Source organism: Schistocerca cancellata, chromosome 1 (assembly GCF_023864275.1).
Source record: "Schistocerca cancellata isolate TAMUIC-IGC-003103 chromosome 1, iqSchCanc2.1, whole genome shotgun sequence".
Taxonomy (NCBI): Eukaryota; Metazoa; Arthropoda; class Insecta; order Orthoptera; family Acrididae; genus Schistocerca; species Schistocerca cancellata.
In genome coordinates this window covers 549,846,975-549,867,852 of record NC_064626.1, presented here as the reverse complement: position 1 = coordinate 549,867,852, position 20,878 = coordinate 549,846,975, and the positions used below count along the sequence as shown (strand labels likewise).

Below are 20,878 nucleotides of genomic sequence, written 5' to 3'. Positions count from 1 at the left end.
GTTTCACTCATTTCATAATTTATATTCCACCCAAGAATTTCCATTATCATAATTACGTTGATAATTCACACTTCTGTGGTGTAACTTGACTCAGAGGCCGCCTGTTAAAAACCTAATTATGTAAATATTTCTGGCCTCCATCTTTTGGACAGTGAGGGGGTGGGGGTGGGGGGGGGTGGAAGATGGTAGTGGTATAAAATTCCTTGTTACCTCATGTTATGCCAGTTGCTTCAGTTAGATTCCAAACCTCTTCACAGCATCTCATAGAATAAAGGCAAGTAACACTATTGATGATCAGCCTTCTGGGTCAGGATATTAATCTCAATGCCTTCTTTCAAACTATTTGAGAGAAGTAGGCTAAATACCAGCACTGAGTTTCACCCTCTTCCTTCTATTATCGTCATCTGCATCAGTGAGGTCAACAAGACAAACACAAAATTGCTTATATTGCAAACATTATAGCCCTTTAAATGAAATAGTTACAGTTGGCACTCCCAAGCAATGTCAACTACATCTGTTGTATCTGTACCACATTTAAAAGAAATGCCTACTGAGATGATGTCTACCATACAGGGTTCAAAAATCCCATTGAATATCCAGAATTTGTTTCTTCATATGAAAATGCACAGCAAATCTGTTTAGAATTGGTAAAAGCATCTGTTACAGAACAATATAAAAACCATCACTTTTTGGTACTATGAATTGGTACAATTCTATTATGCGTGAGAAAATGTGTTGTATTTTGTTGTAAAAATGCATGATAACAAACTTTATTAATCTCCACAATTCATTTATATACAGTTAGGTAGTTGTAAAGCTGTTTAATGAAGTATCCAATACATTGTTTGAGGAAAATACTATTCAAGGATTGTAATGACATGGTAGTTAAGACTGTAATTGTTATTGGTGCTTACTATTTATGAAGCCAATTTTAATGAGTTTGTTATACTTTCTTCTACTTTGGAGAATAAACAGGTGTAGATAATAATACATTACTAAGCAATGGCATGGGAGTTGGGTACTGGACTTGCATTTGGGAGAACCAAGGTTCAAATCTCTCTGTGTGCATCCAGATTCAGGTTTTCTCGTGGTTTCCCTAAATTGATTACAGTGAATGTCAGAGTAGTTCCTTTGAAAAGAAGAGGGCTGATTTTCTTGCCCTCTCAGAGTGTTTGCCATATCTCTGGTGACCTCATTGTCAACAGCACATTGAACCCTAACCCTCTAACTGCACACTGACTATTGTGCTTCTTTACTCACAAATATAGCAAGCTCCTGAATATCTGGGTTAATACGAAACTGAGACTTCACAAATAACTGAAAAACACAGATAATCCCCAAATACTATGTTCTTACTGCAGCCTGCTTTTTCCTATATGTATAAAATGTGTTAAATGTCATATTTGAAAGCCCACTGCGTTATTTATGCATTACACACAGGAAACTGATGTCTTATTTACAAAAAGACACTTAAGACGCACACTAATTCGTTTTTTAACTCACTTGCAGTTTACATTCAGAAAATAACTGTCCATTTTCTTCTGCCTTGCTTCACTTGTTTTTCCTGACAAAGGTTCTCATTCTCCTGAGAGTCAAAAAATTAGTACAGTCAGAAGAAATTTTTGTGCATACTCTGATAACAGATTAATGCATTTCAGTGCTTTGGTGTGCCTAATAAAAGGTTCCTTAATCACCTCATCTTTGCTGCCTTTCTGTACCAAATGCACTTTGTTCCCTATTTGTGCCTCTTTGTTGCTCTCATCCCAGTTCACAGGTATTGCTGTTAAATCACTCATGGATGTTTTTCTCATCTGTGTCTTCACATCCAGAATTTTTTATTATAAGCTAAAGAACTATAGTAGTGGAAATCAGTGTAAAATGTCTGAAGCGTATATGTATCGAATTTACTATGAAAGTAGTAGATATATATATATATAAGACACAAACAGCTGTAACAGATCTAAAAATTTTCTTTCATAACACGAATAATAATATAAGGAGTTTGGATCTCCTGGATGGGAAGTGTCCACTTGTGTTATTTCATTGTTATTACATTGTCATACCTCCTAACTGCCTCAAAACAAACCTCCTAATTACCTCAAAAATCCTCTTCAGCATAGATTTCATTAGGGTGTATAGTTTTAGCAGTGAGATTGTCGCCCAATCTTCATATATCGCTCTTTTCAGCTTATGCACAGCCTCAAATTACCTTTCATTACAATAAACATGCCTTGCAAGTGTATTGAGCTTCAAGTCTACGCTATGTGCACACCAGGGCAAGACATCTATACCTATACATTTGAACCACTTTTTGGTTGTAACAGAACCATACACAGATGCTTTACCATGTTAAAACATTAGACTTTTATCCCCTAGATCCTCATACATTCTAACAAATCCTGTTTCTGCATTTCGTTGTACATAGAGTTCACTCTAGTGTTCATCCAAGCAATGCATGATTTACCTTTAGTGCAGCAGGCTGCCAAAATCATAACACTTTCACATTTAAATTACTCCTCATTCTTACCTGCCGCTTGGTTCTTTGAAAAAATCCAATAATATTGAAATCCATCCTGCCCATCTCTAAATTAAACGTCTTCTCATCATTGAACATCACTTTATCCCATTCTGAAGTTCATGACATATGTTTTTCAGTAAACTTTAATCTAGCCTGTTTATATTTGGGTTTTAATGTGGATTTCTGCACTTGTTTCTTGTGTCATGTGGCAAAATTTGTTGTAAATGTCTGGCAGTTACTGGTAACTGTAAATCAGCAACAAGTTGAGAAGAATAATGGTTTGTGGCTCTTGACTTGTGCAAAAGTAACCCTTTCTATGCCTCAGATAGTTTTCTTCTTTGCCCACATTTTCCGTTCTGTCCACATGGCGTGCTCAGTCTGACAAAATTATCAATCAGTGTACTTGATCAGTTCTTTTTCTTGGCAATTTGATGATTAGAGAGTCCCGTTTCCTTGTATGTAGCAATTTTTTCTTTTTCATCGCCATGATAATTGTTTTCTGCACGGAAATGTCACAATCATGGTTTATGTGCACAACATTCACTGTCACTAATGGTGTCTGTTTCCTGTCTGCAGTAAAGGCATGCATGCACACATTAACACCAAACAGAGCTGACTGTCTTTTTACTGAGCTCCATCTTCTACCACGTGAATTGTTGATGTCTTGTTACACACTGTACTACTGACACCAATTCAATACCATTTGACTCCATATATTGTCATACTGGATTTCATACTGTTGCATACACATTGTGCACAGCTATTCCAACCAACAAAGTTAATTTTCCTGCAAATAACCATGCCTTTGTACTGATATCCACTACTGTATTTATAAGAGAATACTTCAGACTTTGGGTTTATTACTACCCTGCCCTCCCTTTTTCCTTCTCTCTCTCTCTCTCTCTCTCTCTCTCTCTCTCTCTCTCTCTCTCTCTTTTAAAAAAAGAAAAATAGACGAATAATTCACAAGCTGATTAATCTGCACCCAGATAATTAGAAGTTTGCTGTCTGTCATTTCTGAAAATTATATTAAATTGACTTGACCATCCATTTCAATTAGTCACAAATAGGCATTAAACTTTGTGAGTAAGAGATTATTTCTGATGGAGTGGTAGCATTAGTAGTAGTAGTAGTAGTTTGTGGTAGGAAGTGGAACACTGTATTCTTCTTTCTAAACTTACATAAACCATTAGAAAATGAAAATATATTTTAGAAAGGCATTGTGCTTGCCAAAATCAAACAGTAACCACAACTGGTAACAGAAATTATTTACTTTGTGAGAAAAAAACACTGAAGACTATAGTTGTACTTTGACACTTTGGTGAATGGTAGTGTAGAGTATGGTCCTGATGTCAAGCAAAGGGGTTATCCAGAATACAAAAGTAGAAACAGCCCAAAATATTCCAGAAGCCCTTATATTTTCATATTAACTTTTGCATACCTTAAGTTATCTTTCCATGTAATCGTTGCTGATAATGTTTATTTCAGCATCATTGAACTATGTGCTTCTTCAGTCAGTTTATTAGAATCCTATGACCTTTATTGCTGCCTGCCCCCCCCCCCCTACCCCCCACTGTCCTCCCCTACCTCCCACACATTTTCTATCCAGGTGTAGTTTCAGGCTCTGAAATAAGTAACTACTAAAAGTTAATCAGTGCCAGAGCTATAGTGCACAATAGTTGTTTCAGAAAACTTCTAACTCAAAGGACTGTTTTGCCGTGAGTGGAATACATAAAAATTTTGTCATCCAGTTAAGTTTGTGTAATAACACACCTCAGTGTTTGACTTCAGAAATGTGATACAGCTATTGTTGCATATTATAGAAGCTATTCAAATTGCTAATGTGCCCTCATTGAGAAGTTATCATTTCCTGACTCAAAAAATGGTTGCTATAGTTCTCTGTAGTGAGGTTAGTTTGTAATTTTTTGTTGTTATGTGAGTGTTGCATAGACTTAAGTTTGTGATAGCAGCCTTCAAATATTTCATCATCTGATTTGATATGATCCAAGAAATTTCATTTCTATGTCCTCAGATCATTGTAATTTAGAAACAACTTTTTAATTGCTGCAGTGCCAGAACTGAAGTCTCCTTAATATGGTATGATAGCCAGACCTAAAGAGAACAGCAGTACTGATGACAATGTATGCATGCTGAACAACTTGAGACTTGCACCCCTTTTATTTTATGAATGGTTCAAGGGAATGAAAGGAGAATTTTGGAAAATGAAAGTAGGCAGGGTGAAATATAATTTTGTTGTATGTTTAATATATGTAACTTTTGTGTCAATTAAAATATTAAAACAAGTATACCTTTTCCTAAAATGGTGCAGTATACTTTTTAACGTCATTCAGAAGCTCCTGAATAGGTAAATACAATGATATAACATTCATTATTGTTGGTACTGAAACCTTTTGTAGAAGTATCCAAAAAGTGTGTTAAATTGAAAGACAAGGCAGTAGGAATCAGTTATTGCTGTGTAAACTCTGATTCATGCTAAGCTTCATTGTTCTATACAGCAAGAAGATAGACCTATGCCCCTAAGGTAAATGAACTTTATACAATGTGGTACAGAGTCAACTATGATTGTTGTAAATGGACTGTGAGCTAACTTCTAGTGTATCAGAAGATGCTTAGGAAAACTATTTCAAGTGAGTGTAGATGCTAATTTCTAACTGAAAAGATTTCGACAAACAAGTAAACAATAGGATCTTGGCATGTGAGAGCATCATTTCTTGGATATTTTTGTGACAAAATTCCAATTACAGGATTAACAAGTGTTATACCATTGTACTCGTGTACCAAATGCCATAAGCATTAAGAATAGTACCTGTGTAGCAAAAGTATATGCCCCTCTGCCTTTTATCACATGACAGAACCTCATTTCGATATCCTGAACTATTCATAAAATAAAAATGGATCAAAGTTTGTTGATTCTCCCATTATAGCAGAATTTTTGTCCTCCAAAACACTGAAGGACATGTAATGCTTGGTGTGTCTTTGGAAGATTTCTTGTAAATGAAAAGTGTTCTTTCCTTTACAGAACTTCTAGGTGAACATCTTATGTCACTAACAATGTCAGAAGTGCAGCAAAACACTTATGTCACACTGTAATAGAAAACGGACACCTAGTGTAACTACCTGCACCATATGTGCAGCAGACAATTGAATCAGGAATACATAGTTAATATTCTACTATAAATGGTGCTGTAAGGTCCTTCGTGGATGACAGGTAATGGAAGGAGTATAGCAGAGATGTTGAGTGGTTGACGGGCACATCACTCACTATCCTCTCTCCCCCCCCCCCCCTGCCCCCCCTCCTCTTTCTCTCTCTCTCTCTCTCTCTCTCTCTCTCTCTCTCTCTCTCTCTAGGCTTCAGCCACTTCAGGTTTTTCATCATTTCGATGACATTCTCCTTTGGGACAAAAAAACCAGTCAACACAAACTGGTACAAAAATATTCCTTAGTACTTTTCCTGTCCTCTTTTTCTGTGTCTAGTTAGTAATCTACCTACATTGATTAGTGTGTCTTGCATGTAATATTTCAGGTTTGACTACTGTGATGCATGGTTTAATTTTGCTGTATCAGTATTTTTATTGTACTTCTTCCATGTAATTCTATAAGTTTTTTCTAATTTAATGATTCTCTCTTTGTTTCCTGTATGACTTACTCCAGATGATTGGATGATTTATCCTGAGTATTTAAATTTGGATACTTTGGTATTTTGCCAAATTATGTAAATGTGCCTTATCCATATAGGTCTCTAGCAGAACCGTCATCTAGAACAAGATTGAACAGTATTGGGGATAGTCCATCTCCCACACAAGTCGCTTTGGAGTTTTACTTTTGAACTGGTATCTGTTAACGTTTGTTTAATCGACTGTCTTGTCTTTTTATCCACTTTAAAATCTTCTTGTATATTAAACAGTGTGTGTCTGTCTATTGAAACATATGCTTTTTTGAACTCATTAATATCTGACATGAACAGTAAGGGTCCTAACATGCTTTCCTGTGGCATGCCTGTAGTTACTTCTACTTTTGTTTATGTCTGTCCATCTGAGGTAATATACTGTGTCCTCTGTACCAAGAAATCATCAGTCCAGTCACAAATTTCATTTGATTCCCATTATGATGATACTTTCATTGATAAGCATTAGTGTGACACTGAGTTACATGTTTTGCAGAATGTGTTCTAGAGTTCTAAAGCAATGCAATACATGATACTTAGTGGTAGGTTTGTGGATCACTTCTGTTACACTTAGTACAGTGTGTTTCACCATTCCTATTAAAGGCTTCTTGGAGTTGTAGAGGGGAATTAGCATATCAAGTTTTGATAAGGAACCCATGTTCAGAAGTGTACCATTTTGATATAAAATAAGTTTGAAGTCTGAATCACTCTCAAATCTCCCTCTTCATGGTGTGGTACACATTGGTAGAGCTGCACAAAATGCATGTATCAAGAAAGTTTTTACAGATTTCCCCACTTCATTACATAGTCTGGCTACAACAATGGCTCTGAGCAACTGGCACATACAAACTAAGAGGATTAACTTGGTGCTCCACAAATGTGCACAGGGTTTCGTGGACATGTGCATGAAAGCATGTGTTGCAGATACACCTTGTCCAATGAATAGTGAGATCATGACAAGGAGCACATCATGTAGAGCTTGCAGGTCAGAGCTCATTGTTTCCATGTTGTGCGTACCATGAAATGGGAGACTTAAAGTTATTCAAACTTATTTGATATCCAAACAGTACTTTTCCACACGAGTTCCTTATCAAAAATTTATCTACTATCCCCTCCACAACTTTGTACAGACAGATGTGACATGTGCTTTCTTGTAAATGTGGGAGCACAGTTTTAATTGGAGGGATCTACAGTTTATTATGGTCAGAGAAGGTGCTATTCTTGTTGCAAATTCAGTATAGATTCTAATGGGGATGCTATTGGGCCCTGGAACACTGTTTAATTTTAGTGATGTCAGCTGTTGCTCAATATTGCTGACATGTGATTCATCTTGACAGTGGTGTGAGAATTAGACTAGGGTTGTACTCCTATATCTTCCTTCATAAAGGAATATTTTGTTTCACATTTCAGCACTTCAAATTTTGTTTTGTTGTCCGCAGTTCCAGTTCTTGTGTTGCCCACGAGTGTCTGGACTCTTAACTTTGATCGCGTTGACAGCCTTTACATATGACCAGAATTGGTTAGGAGTTTGTGAGAGGTCTTCCAAAAGTGTCTGCTATGATAGTTGTTGAAGGCATCACACAGTACTCTTCTGACATTTAAATTCTTTTGTGTAGCATATTTTTATCTAACCATTGTTTTACACCATTTGTGCAGATTCATTAGAAGTGTCTTTCCAGAGACTGTATATCAATTATCCCTACCACCATGAACTATGCTACTGGCTACATATTAATCCAGTACTTGGTAAGCTGTTTTTCAAAGTTGAGCTTTGGTCCCTCTACATGCTCATGTCCAGAGCTAAAGGTTTTTAGTTCTTCCTTGAAACATGACACTACTGCCTCTTTATGCAATTAACTGAGCATGTAAATTGTCCTCTTTGTTTTAGATGTTGTTTGTGCTTTGGTAATCTACATCTACAGCTACATCATACACTGCAAGCCACCTGATGCTATGTGGCGGAGGTTACTTTTGGTTCCACTATCTGATCCCTCCAATCCTGTTCCATTTGCGAATAGTGCGTGGGAAGAATGATTGCCAGTAAGCATCTGTATTGGCTCTAATTCGTCGAATTTCCTCCTCATGGTCAATATGCAAGATGTATGTGGGGGGAAGTAATAAGTTGTCTGACTCCTGAGAAGTGCCGCCCCGAAATTTCTTCAATAGTAAATCTCTCCATGATACACAATGCCTCTCTTGTAATTTCTGCCAGTGGAGTTCGTTTAGCATCTCCGTAATGCTCTCTCACCAACTAAATGATCCCATGATGAAACGTGCCGCTCTTCGTTAGACCTTCTCTATCTCCTCTATCAGTCCTACCTGATAGGGATCTCAGATAGGTGAACGAGACTCAAGAATTGGGTGAACAAGTGCCTTTTAAGCCACTTCTTTCGTGGATGAGTTACATTTCCTTAAGATTCTTCCGATGAACCTGAGTCTGGTGTCTGCTTTTCCCACTATCTGTTTTATATGGTCATTCCACTTAGGTCACTCTGGATAGTTACTCCTAGATATTTTATGGCAGCCGCTGTTTCTGGTTGTTTGTCATCAATAGTGTAGTTGTATAGTAGTGGATTTCTTTTCCTATGAATGCGCAGTATGTTACATTTATTTATGGTCAGGGTCAACTGCCAGAGTCTACACAATTCATCAATTCTGTGCAGGTCGTTCTGTAAATTCTTACTATCTTCTGGCATTGCTACTTTGGTATAAACAATTGCATCATCTGTGAATATCCTTAAAGAGCATCCGACGCTTTCTACCAGACCATTTATATATATTGTAAACAGCAACAGTCTTATCACACTTCCCTGTGGTACTCTGGATATTAACTTTACCTCTGTCGATTTAGTTCCGTTGAGAGTGACATGTTGAGTTCTGTCTGCAAGAAAGTCATGAATCTAATCGCAGATCTGTTCCAATACTCCCTAAGCTTGTATTTTTCTCATTAAACGGCAATGCGGGGCGGTGTCAAATACCTTACTGAAATCGAGGAACAGGACAACAACCTGAGCGCCATTGTCCACTGCGCTGTGGATCTCATGGAGGAACAGAAAGAACTGAGTTTTGCAGGATCACTGTTTGCGTAATCCATATTGATTTTTATAGAGGAGATGTTCATTTTCGAAGGTAAAACATGTTCCATGATTCTACACCCCTGTGGTTCTGGGGATTAGAATAGGTCCGAGGTATTCCTGCCTGTCGTAAGGGGCGACTAACAGTAGTTTCACACGTTTCGGCCTTTATGTGATGGTCCACTGTAGGGTTTGACCTCCATTCTCAAAATTTTGCTGAAGAGCAAGCCAACTGGGGAAGGGCACTTTACATAGTGCATCGTGTCCATTGTTCCGTGAGATCTTTAGCCCACTTTCTCATCGTTGCATTGCAGTCCAGCTCACTCTCCATCTCTTGGGCGAGGACACCTTCCTGGGTGAGTTTTCCACCATGCACTATGCAGTGTCGCTTTATGCGCCAACTATGACCATGGACTTCCTTGCACCTTATATCCAGCACAGTAGCCAGTCTGTTGTGGTGGGGCTGCCATGTACCCTGTTGGTTGTAGCCTCCTGACAACACAGGGTTTGCTCTGCTGATACCTGCACTGTTAACTCCAAGGAGTAGATGCCTGTCATCCCGGGGAATCGGGACTCTTGGCAAAGGCCATCCTGCCAGTTGGCTTTTGCTGTGGCTAGGTGGCACCTGTGGGGAGGGCCTCTGGTGAGAGCGGGTGGCATCAGGGCGGATGACGCGCGATGAAGCATACCACATCATCACTTGCTGGTGATCAGATACCGCAGTCTCTAAGCGTTCCAAGTCTCAGTACAATGCAAGAAAGTATGACCCTAAATCATTCCCCTCCCTGGCCACATCATGGGAGGAACTTCAGACTAAGGATGGCCAGGAACCTTATCCACCCCGGTACCTCGTATGAACGAGAACTGATGGGGACTCCTTTGTTTCGATGAAGCCACAGTTTTTTGTAGAGCATTTAGAGGACAAGTTTGGGGAGGTGGAGGGCTTGTCCAAAACGCACTCTGGGGCAGTCTTGATAAAAACAGCATCCTCTGCCCAGTCACGGGCTTTATTCACTTGTAACAAGTTTGGGGATGTTTCTGTTACAATCATGCCACATAGTTTAAATATGGTCCAGGGTATTCCACAGAGACCTTCTTTTGCAGTCTGATGATGAGCTGTGTGCCAGTTTAGAGCGGCCAGATGTTCATTTCGTGTGGCGCGTCCATTGGAGTCCGAGGGATAATATGGTTGCCACCGTTGCCTTCATCTTGGCCTTCGAGGGTGACACCCAATACTGCGGAGAGCATCATTCACCTTTCTCACCAGACTGCAGGATTTTACAGAAAGAGAGGAAAACCATGGAATACAAGACCCTGGACCGACTGCCCTACACTGAGGTTAAGAGAAAATATGAGCACCTACATCCTGTGGCTATGACCTCCTCATATGCCACCACTACAAGAACAGTTGTAGCCCCATCAGTTCCGCAATTTCTGGTCGGCTCTCAGAGTCAGAAGGTTACACCTGCCCCCCCCCCTCCCCCCCTTGATGGTGTGATGGTGGGGGGCAATTCCCCCCCCCCCCCCCCCCCCCCCCCCCCGTTGCGCCTGCACCACATGCTTCGGGAGCACAGACCTGCCCCCCGCCCCTGCCCCCCCCCCCTCCCCCAACCCCAATTCTCAGCCAGAGAAGGGATCCCTTGGGTCACTCCCTTCCCAGGTTTCTGCTAGAGGGAAAGATGATGCCCGCCGGTGGCTGAAGTGCCCAAAAGCAGCTGGTTGTAGGGCTTCATGGTCCTCCTCAGTCCTGGAGACTGAATCAGTGAAGCCCTCCCAGCCGGAGAAACCCAAGGAGCAGTGAGAAAAGTCCAAAAAGAAGACCCCTAAGACCAAGGAAATTGCAGTGGCACCCACACCACTGCTACATATAAGCTCTGCGTCTGGGGATGAGGTGGAAATTCTGGCATCTGCTGAGGACCTAGATCCAGCAGACCCTCAGACACAGTGGATATAGACAGCTCAGGTAATAAGTCGGTGGTAGCAGGTGACCCTGAGGCATAAACTGCATCATTGAATGTTTAATGGCTTCCCATCTCACGATGTCATCCTCCAGTGGAATTGCGGCAGTTTTTTCCACCACCTGGCTGAACTGTGGCAACTGTTAAGCTTTACACCTGCTTTCTGCATTGCCCTCCAGGAAACCTTGTTCCCGGCAGTGCTTACCCCTGCCCTCCGTGGCTATAACGGATATTACAGGAATCATAGTGACTATAATCGAGTGTCAGGTGGAGTTTGCATTTATGTCTTAAACTCAGTCTGTAGTGAACCTGCGCCCCTTCAAACCCCTTTTGAAGCTGTGGCTGTCAGAATAAGGACGGCACAGGAAATAGCTGTCTGCAGTGTATATCTTCCCCCAGATGGTGCAGTATAGCTGAATGTATTAGATGCTCTGATTGATCACCTCCCTAAACCTTTCCTACTTTTGGGAGATTTTAACACCCGTAACCCCCTGTGGGCTGGCACCGTGCTTACTGGCCGAGACAGAGATGTCGAACTTTACTGTCTCAGTTTGACCTGTGCCTCTTAAATACTGGGGCCACCACACATTTCAGTGTGGCTCGTCGTAGTTACTCGGTCATTGATTTATCCATTTGCAGCCCAGGACTTCCCCCCATCTATCCACTGGAGAGCACATGATGACCTGTGTGGTAGTGACCACTTCTCCATCTTCCTGTCACTGCCCTGGCTTCAGGCCCATGGACGCTTGCCCAGATGGGCTTTAAACAAGGCAGACTGGGAAACTTGCACCTCTGTGGTCACTGTTGACTCTCCCCCACATGGTGACATCGATGTGATGGCTGAGCAGGTGACTACAACAATCGTTAATGTGCCAGAAAACATGATCCCTTGCTCTTTAGAGTGCCTCCAGCGAAAGGTGGTCTCTTGGTGGTCGCTAGAAGTCGTTGGAGGTAATTACAGAGTAGAATGAAATTTTCACTCTGCCAGGAAGTTTCATAATTTCAGAGTGTTGGCAAGCTCTATAGCGGCATAAGCGGCACCCTTCCCTGGAGCACCTCATAGTCTTTAAGCTACTCCATGCTCGCATTTGCCAGCTTATCAAAATATGGAAACAGGAGTGTTGGGAGAGAAATATTTCGACCATTGGATGCCATATGTTACCTTCCCAAGTCTGGACAAAGATCAGATGTCTTTTTGGTTACCAGACCCCAACAGGTATCCCTGGCATTAACATCAATGGCGTGTTGTCTACTGACGCAAATGCGATTGCTGAGCACTTTGCTGAGCACTATGCTTGAGCCTCTGCATCGGAGAACTACCCCCCAGCCTTTTGCACCTCAAATGGCGGATGGAAAGGAAAGTCCTCTCGTTCACTACATGCCACAGTGAACCCTATAATGCCCCATTTACAGAGTGGGAGCTCCTCAGTGCCCTTGCACATTGCCCCAACACAGCTCGTGTGCCAGATCAGATCCACAGTCAGATGATTAAACTTCCCTCATCTGATTACGAGCGACATCTCCTCATCGTCTTCAACCGAATCTGGTGCAGTGGCATCTTTCCATCGCACTGGCGGCAGAGCACCATCATTCCGGTGCTTATCGTGGTAAAAACCCGCTTGATGTGGATAGCTTTCAGACCATCAGCCTCACCAATGTTCTTTGTAAGCTGCTGGAACGTATGGTGTGTTGGCAGTTGGGATGGGTCCTGGAGTCATGGGGCCTGCTGGCTCCATGTCAGGATGGCTTCTGCCAGGGTAGCTCTACCACTGATAATCTTGTGTTCCTTGAGTCTGCCACCCGAATAGCTTTTCCATGATGCCAACACCTGGTTGCCGTCTTTTTTGATTTACGAAAAGCGTATGACACGACCTGGTGACATCATATCCTTGCCACATTATACGAGTGGGGTCTCCAAGGCTCGCTCCCAATTTTGATCCAAAATTCCCTGTCCCTTCATACTTTCTGTGGTCAAGTTGGTGCCTTCCATAGTTCGCCCCGTATCCAGTAGGATGGGTTCCCGCAGGGCTCCATATTGAGTGTATCTCTATTTTTAGTGGCCATTAATGGTCTAGCAGCAGCTGTAGGGCTGTCCGTCTCACCTTCTCTGTATGCAGATGTTTTCTGCATTTCGTACTGCTCCACCAGTACTGGTGTTGCTGAGCGGCGCCTACAGGGAGCCGTCCACAAGGCGCAGTCATGGGCTCTAGCCCACGGTTTCCAGTTTTTGGCCCCAAAGTCGTGTATTATGCACTTCTGCGGCGTCATATTGTTCATCTGGAACCAGAACTTCATCTCTGATGATCTGCTCACTGTAGTGGAGACACATTGATTCTTAGGACTGGTTTTCGATGCCCGATTGACTTGGCTTTCTCACCTTCTCAGCTTAAGCGGAAGTGCTGACAGCACCTCAATGGCCTCCACTGCCTGAGCAACACCAACTGGAGTGCAGATCGCTCTACACTGCTGCAGCTCTACAGAGCCCTTATTCAATCCCGCCTCGACTATGTATGGGAATCAGGTTTATGGTTCGACGGCACCCTCAGCATTGCGTTTACTCGACCCAGTGCACCACTGTGGCGTTTGCCTAGTGACAGGAACTTTTTGGACAAGTTTTTTGACCAGCATCCTGGTGGAGGCCAGAGACCCTCCATTGCACATTAGGTGTGTGCAATTGCTCTCCAGTTATGTTGCAGACGTTCATAGTTCTCCTGCGCATCCAAATTACCTTCTGCTTTTCCCGCCTATGGCGGTTCATCTCTCTCATCGGTGGCCCAGGTCAGGGTTACAATTGCAGTTCGTGTGCGATCCCTTCTCTCCGAACTGGAGTCCTTGCCTCTACCACCTGTATTTTAGGTTCATTCAAGTACACCTTCATTGTGTACACCTAGGCCGTGGCTGCACCTGGACCTTTCACATTGCCCTAAGGTCTCAGTTAACCCTGTGACTCTCCGCTGTCACTTCCTCTCGATTCTCGACATGTACTGAGGGCCATGAAGTGGTTTACACCAATGGCTCGATGACTCATGGTCATGTTGACTTTGTCTATGTTCATGGAGGACATATAGAACAGCACTCCTTGCCAGATGCCTGCAGTGTTTCCACTGCAGAGCTGGTGGCCATATCTTGTGCTCTTAAGCACATCCACTCATGCCCAGGTGAGTGATTTCTCCTGTGTACTGACTCCTTGAGCAGCCTACAAGTTATCGGCCAGTGCTACCCTCATCATCCTTTGGTAGCGACCATCCAGAAGTCCATCTATGCCCTGGAACGGTCCAGTCATTCAGTGGTGTTTTTCTGGACCCAAGGTCACGTCGGAATCCCAGGCAATGAACTTACCGACAGGCAGGCCATGCAGAAACTGCTTATGGAGATCAGCTTCTCTGAAACTGGCATGTGTTCAGAATTACACCACAGGGTTTTGCAGCTTTGGGAGACGGAACGGCATAACCTCAGTATGCACAACTAGCTGCATGCCATTAACGAAATTATGAATGTGTGATAGAACTCCGTGCGCACCTCTTGCAGGGACTCTGTGGTTCTCTGTTGGTTCCGCATCGGCCATACGTGGCTGGTGCATGGTTACCTGCTCCGTCGCGAGGACCCACCTGGGTTTTGCTGTGGCTCACAAATGACGCTCGTCCATGTCTTGCTGGACTGCCCACTTTTAGCGACTCTGCAGAGGACTTTTTACTTTCCCAGCACCCCACCTTCTGTGTTGGGCGACAATGCCTCAGCAGCAGCTTTAGTTTTACGTTTTATTCGTAATGGGTAAGTTTTATCATTTGCTCTAAGTTTTAGCACATGGGGGTTTTAATGTGTTGCAGAGTGGCTGGCTTTTCCTTTTTATTTTCATGGTCAGCCTGCCATGGTAACATTCTTTCTTGTTTTAACGTCTTCTACCTGTTTCTTGCTTCTTTGTGGTTTTCTTGTCCCCTTTTGTTCATTTAAGTTTTTGTTGCCCTTCAGTCATTGTTGTGGTTTTTCCTTTCATTCTGTTTTGTGTTGTCTCGTTGTCTTATTCTCACCCTTGTGGCATTGTTTGCTTCAGAACAAGGGACCGATGACCTCGTAGTTTGGTCCCTTCCCCCCTCTTTTAAAGCAACCAACCATAATTCTACAACTGATTGATATTAAACGATATAGGTCTATAATTGTGGGAATCTGTCTTAAGACCTTTCTTAAAAATGGGAATGACCTGCCCTTTTTTCCAGTCATTACGATACCTTTTGTTGCTCAAGCGAACTTCGATAAATTACTGCTAGAAGGGGAGCAAGTTCTTTTGCATAATCCTTATAGAATCTTACAGGTATCTCATGTGGTCCTGAAGCTAGTCATTGTAGCTACTTTTCAATTACGCAACCGGTTATCTCAATATCTGCAATTTTGACATTCGCATGACGATTGAAAGGAGGGACAGTGTTATGATCTTCCACGTTGAAACAACTTCGGAAGACCGAATTCCGTATTTAGGCTTCTCTCTGTTATCTTCCATTTCGGTGCTGGTGGGTCGCTGAGAGAATGAATAGATGATTTTGGCCCACTTACTAATTTTAGATACAGCCAAAATCTCTTAGGGTTTTTGCTCAGGTTGGTTGACAACATCATACTTTTAAAATCATTGAATAGTTCTCTCATTGCTCTCCTTACACTCACTTTTGCTTTGTTCAGCTTTTGTTTGTCAGATAGGTTTTTACTTTTCATGAATCTGAGATGAAGTGCTCTTTGTTTACGTAGTGCTTCTCTAACACAGCTATTAAACCATGATGGATCTTTCCGTCCCTTAAAACCTTACTCAGAACATACTTGTCTAGGGCATATTGAACGATACCTTTGAATTTTTTCAATTCGTTCTCCACATCTTTGCCCTCATCACCAAATTTTTGACGCTGACTGCTGAGATATTCTGAAATTTGTATCCTGTCACCCTTGCTGAGCAAATATATCTTCCTACCTTTCTTAACATTCCTTGTAGGACATGTCGTCATAGATGCTGTCACAGCCTTATGATCGCTGATACCTTCCTCTACGGTAACTGACTTGATAAGTTCACGTCTGTTTGTTGCCAGAAGGTGTAAGACGTTATGCTCACGAGTTGGTTCTCTAATTATCTGCTCAAGGTAATTTTCGGAAAAGACATCCGGAACAATGTCACACAATTCCCTGTCATTGTCACCAGTTTTGATGGCATAACACTTCCAGTCTATACCTGGCAAGTTGAAGTCACTCCCTATTACAATGGCATGACCAGGAAAATTACTAATGATATTCTGCAAGTTCTGCCTGAAATCCGCTACAACTACAGATCCTGATGCAGGTGGTCTATAAAAGCATCTGATCACCATTTTTGATCGTTCTTTGATACTCAATTTCACCCAGATTAATTCACATTCAGAATCAGTGATAACCTCACCAGATTTTATCAAATTTTTTACTGCAATAAACACGCTGCCACCATTGGCGATTAACCTATCCTTAAGATAAACATTCCAGTCTGAGCGTAGGATTTCGTTGTCACTGACATCAGGATTTCATTGTCATTGATGTCTGGCTTCAACCAGCTTTCTGTTCGCAGTACTATCTGTGCATTATAACCTTCAGTAAGTGATACTAATTCTGGGACCTTTCCTTGGATGCTCCTGCAGCTTACTAAAATCATATTAATCTTTTCTATCTCTGATCTGCAAGGACCAAGATTCTCTGAGGTCACTGTGGCTGATTTAACAGGCAAATAATCTTTGCTCCCAAGGGAGGGGTCCTCTAACCTAAAAAAGCCCTATGTGCACGCCACATGTACTCTGCTACCTTAGTAGTCACTTCCTGTGTGTAGTGCATGCCTGACCTATTAAGGGGAACCCTACAATTCTCAACCCGATAGCAGAGGTCTAGAAATTTGCAATCCGATACTGTCACAGAGCTTTCTGAGCCTCTGGTTTAGACCTTCCAATCTGCTCCAAACCAGAGGACCACAATGAACCCTGGGTACAATGCTACATATAGACAGCTTAGCCTGCACCCTGTGTGCATTGCTAGTTGCCTTCACCAAATCAGTCAGCCACTGAAAGGAGCAGAGGACGACCTCAGAAGCAAAGCGGCAGGTGCCATTCATGCCAACATGTGCCACTACATGCAGCCAGTTGCACCCAATGAACTCTATAGCCGCTGGCAGGGCCTCCTCCACATTGCAGATGAGACCTCCTGGCAAACAAACTGAATGCACACTGGAGTTCTTTCCCGCCTTGTCTGCTATCTCTCGGAGGGGCTCCATCACCTGCCTAACATTGGAACCCCCAATGACTAGCATACCCACCCTCTGTACTTGTCTGGACTGGGCAGGAAAATCGACCACTGGCCCAACAGGAGAGGCAACCGTGCTGGCTCAGTTATCATGCTTGTTTCCATTAAAAGTTATATATTTCTGTCTTGAGTGGAATTCTGAGCAATCGGTTCTAAGCAATTTTCAGGGAAGGCACTTACTATTGCTAAGTGAGATGTATTGCCATGCTCATTATTTACAGAGCTTCAACTACCCTCATCAGTTGGCGGTTGATTAAAGTATTATCTAATGATGACAATAAGATTGGGTAACTTAAAAATAGTGAGCTGAGGTTTTCTCTATAGTTTTCTGTCAAAGCTGGGTGTGAATCTGGTGGTCAATAGATGGACCAAGTTATAAAATTGTATCTACTCGTGTTGCTGACTCTTCCCCAAACAATTTTGCGGTTGGCTTCTGTTTTCTGTCGTGGTAGATATGAGTTTCTTATCTATTGCAACTATTACATCCTTCCATTTCCCATTGGCCTAGCCTATCAGAATACATGTATATTTTGCTCAAAAATCTCACTGCTGCCAATTTCAGGTTTTGGCCAGCTTTCTGTAGTATTGTGTGAGCTCTACTGCTGTTTGGGCATGTTTCAGACCCTGGTAGTTTATTACAAATGCTTCAGTAGTTGATCACTAGCATTTCTGTCCTGAGAATTCAGAAATATAATTTTATTTTAGGAATTTAATGTAAAATATGTATCACAGTGACGCTGATAAAGGTTTTGTTGGTGGTAGGGGAACATTGTTTATGCAAAAATCCAGCTGGTATTCCAAAATTGGACCATTTTATTGTAATTAACTTATATTGTTATTAAACTACACTACAGGTTGGTCCCTCTCGTCCTGGGATCAGAATGACTTACCTTTCATTTCTTACATTACTCACTCTACCCCACCCTCTTTCCTTAGGGAAGAATTCATAGTTTCAAAATCTAGGATAATGCCATCTCTTTTAATTTTATGCATATCCATTGGCAGTATTAAACACTTTGCCTCATGAAGGTAAGTGACAGCCAGTTGTTCTGTCTTGTATTCATTATTTTTCACGCTAGGATTTTCTTTTGATATAAATAGAGAATTGACACAGTTTAAAGTTGCTAGAAAGTGCTTTGTGTAGATATTAGTTTCCAGCCTTTTGAAGATAAAAAATCCATTGTGTTAAGATTATAATAATTTGTGTATTTATTTTGTTTTAAACCATTATTAATCATAAGGAGCTGAACAAACATGATTTCCACTTGTTTATTTTTCTTGATAGGTCTGTAAATACTTCTATCATTTGAAATTTCATTTGTAACTTGTCCTGTCCTAATTTCTTGTTTTTCACTCTCTTTTAGTGTTGTTAGTTACTAAGTTTGCTAAATTTTTAGCTGTAATATAGAGGAATGTAATTGTAGCTGATAATAAAATGTAAATCATATACAATGCACCATGAACTTTTACTAATCCAGATATAACAAAAAAAATGGGCAGAATAATTGAACATGCTTGAAATAATGCATGCTGGTTATTGATTGTTGACAATGAGTTGGGCTTTGACCAAAAATTTCTACGCCATGTGCAAAGCATGAAATAATTAGCTGGTCTCATTTACCTCTTAAAATAATTCTTATTTAATTTTGATTATTCATATTGATCACAAACAAAGTAATCAATAACACATAAGAATGACTCCATGCACCTTATGGGATCAGTTTTCACATTTTGGACATGGCAGTCAGCATGACAAGGCCATGGCCAAAATCCTTCCCTTTCTGTACGCAACTGAAATTGTGTTTTGATAGATTTCTCTACTCTAACCACCCTTCCTTTCATACTTTTGAGACATAATTACAGAAGGAACATAAATCTGACAAAATTATATAATTTCTTACCTAAATAATAGTAATATATTGGTAATCACATATACTAGACTTAGATGTAACATTTAATATAGAGTTTTGAAGAAGTCACATCAAGGGTTTTACTGTGTGCTTATTTGCTGAGAAAGGAAGTATTAAAGTTATAAATTAAAAACGTGTCACAAAAGAAAGATATTTTTTAAATTATATTTGTTTTGTAAATAATGGAAATTCATTTAAAAGAAAACAAGAAATTAGGAGTGACAAGTGTGTAACAAAAGGTATGACAAGATAAAAAATAATATTTGGTAAATATTACTTGATCTTGCTTCTCTTATGTAATGTCAGTCATATTATGGGCTTTTGTGTTAAAATTAATCTTTACTATTTTAGCTTATTATTCCAGCCTACATGTAAATCTCATAATGCAAGGTGGAAGCTGAGTTTTTCCCTTCATGTTTCCCCTGTATGTCTCATTATCATATACTTCCCTTTCTCATAGGGGATTAATTGTTTAAAAATCTAAAGACTCAAAAATTCAGTCCTTTTTTTAATGTCTGTGTCATTTAAGTTGGCTTGTTTCAGTTGCTGGTAAAAAAATTATCCTCTTCAGTGTCAGTTATAATTTATTAAACATGAAACTGACTACCTACTACATGCAGAATGTAATTTGGCACCCCACATAGGGGTGGTGAGAGCAGCTGTTAACAGACTCTGCCAGTTGCCCTGTTCACAGCATCCTCCACACAGTATGCCAAGTTATATTGTTCATGTAGTACAGCATTTTCCTCTTTAAGACAGATTATCAGCACCAGTTGTTGTTTTTACATATGGCAGGTATTGTGAACTGTGTCAACAATACATTCTATTGTCATCTGAATATGGAGTGTGTATTTTTATTTCACAAACACATGCTTGTAGATATAACAGTGATAATTATAAATAGTCATTATGTTTTGGATAAATAAATGTTTCAGTTCATCGAGACGAGCAAGAAATAATAGAGCTGGTACCAAACATCATACTTAATCCAGGATTTTATGATGGTGATGCCCGGACGGAAGAAATAGAGCCTGATGAAAATTCCAATAATCAAGCCACGACAAGAATAAATAATAACACCATTGTACGTCCCATAAGGGTTTGATAGTAGCATTGACTTTCAACAGTTTTCTCTGACCTCTCAGAATGAAAAGTTCTGTGAAGTGACTCACACTGAAATTTAATGAAAATTATATCAGGTATATTATATTGGCTCAAAATTGTGTTGCCATTCAGGGAGACTTGGTTGTCATTAAGATTTGATTCTCATAACTGTTTTGAAAGTGTTTACACTGAATGGCCCATACTGACAGCTGCATTACTCTAAATTTTGTAATAAAGGTTTACAGTAATGTTGAAAGTTCTGGAAGAAATTTCAGCAAAAATGAAATATAATCTGTCGTATGTGCCTGCTAATGATCAGACCATGTGTGAAA

At 40.9% G+C, this 20,878-nt stretch overlaps 1 protein-coding gene across 1 annotated transcript in view; it reads left to right on the top strand.

Moving 5' to 3' along the window:
• LOC126180242 (protein turtle homolog A) overlaps positions 1–20,562 on the top strand; it is a 94,034-nt gene extending 73,472 nt beyond the window's left edge. Inside the window, exon 6 of the mRNA XM_049924679.1 lies at positions 20,378–20,562. Within this exon, the coding sequence (XP_049780636.1) occupies positions 20,378–20,547 (170 nt within the window). The 3' untranslated portion in view covers positions 20,548–20,562. The remainder of the gene's footprint in view (positions 1–20,377) is intronic.
• The last annotated feature ends 316 nt before the right edge of the window (positions 20,563–20,878 follow it).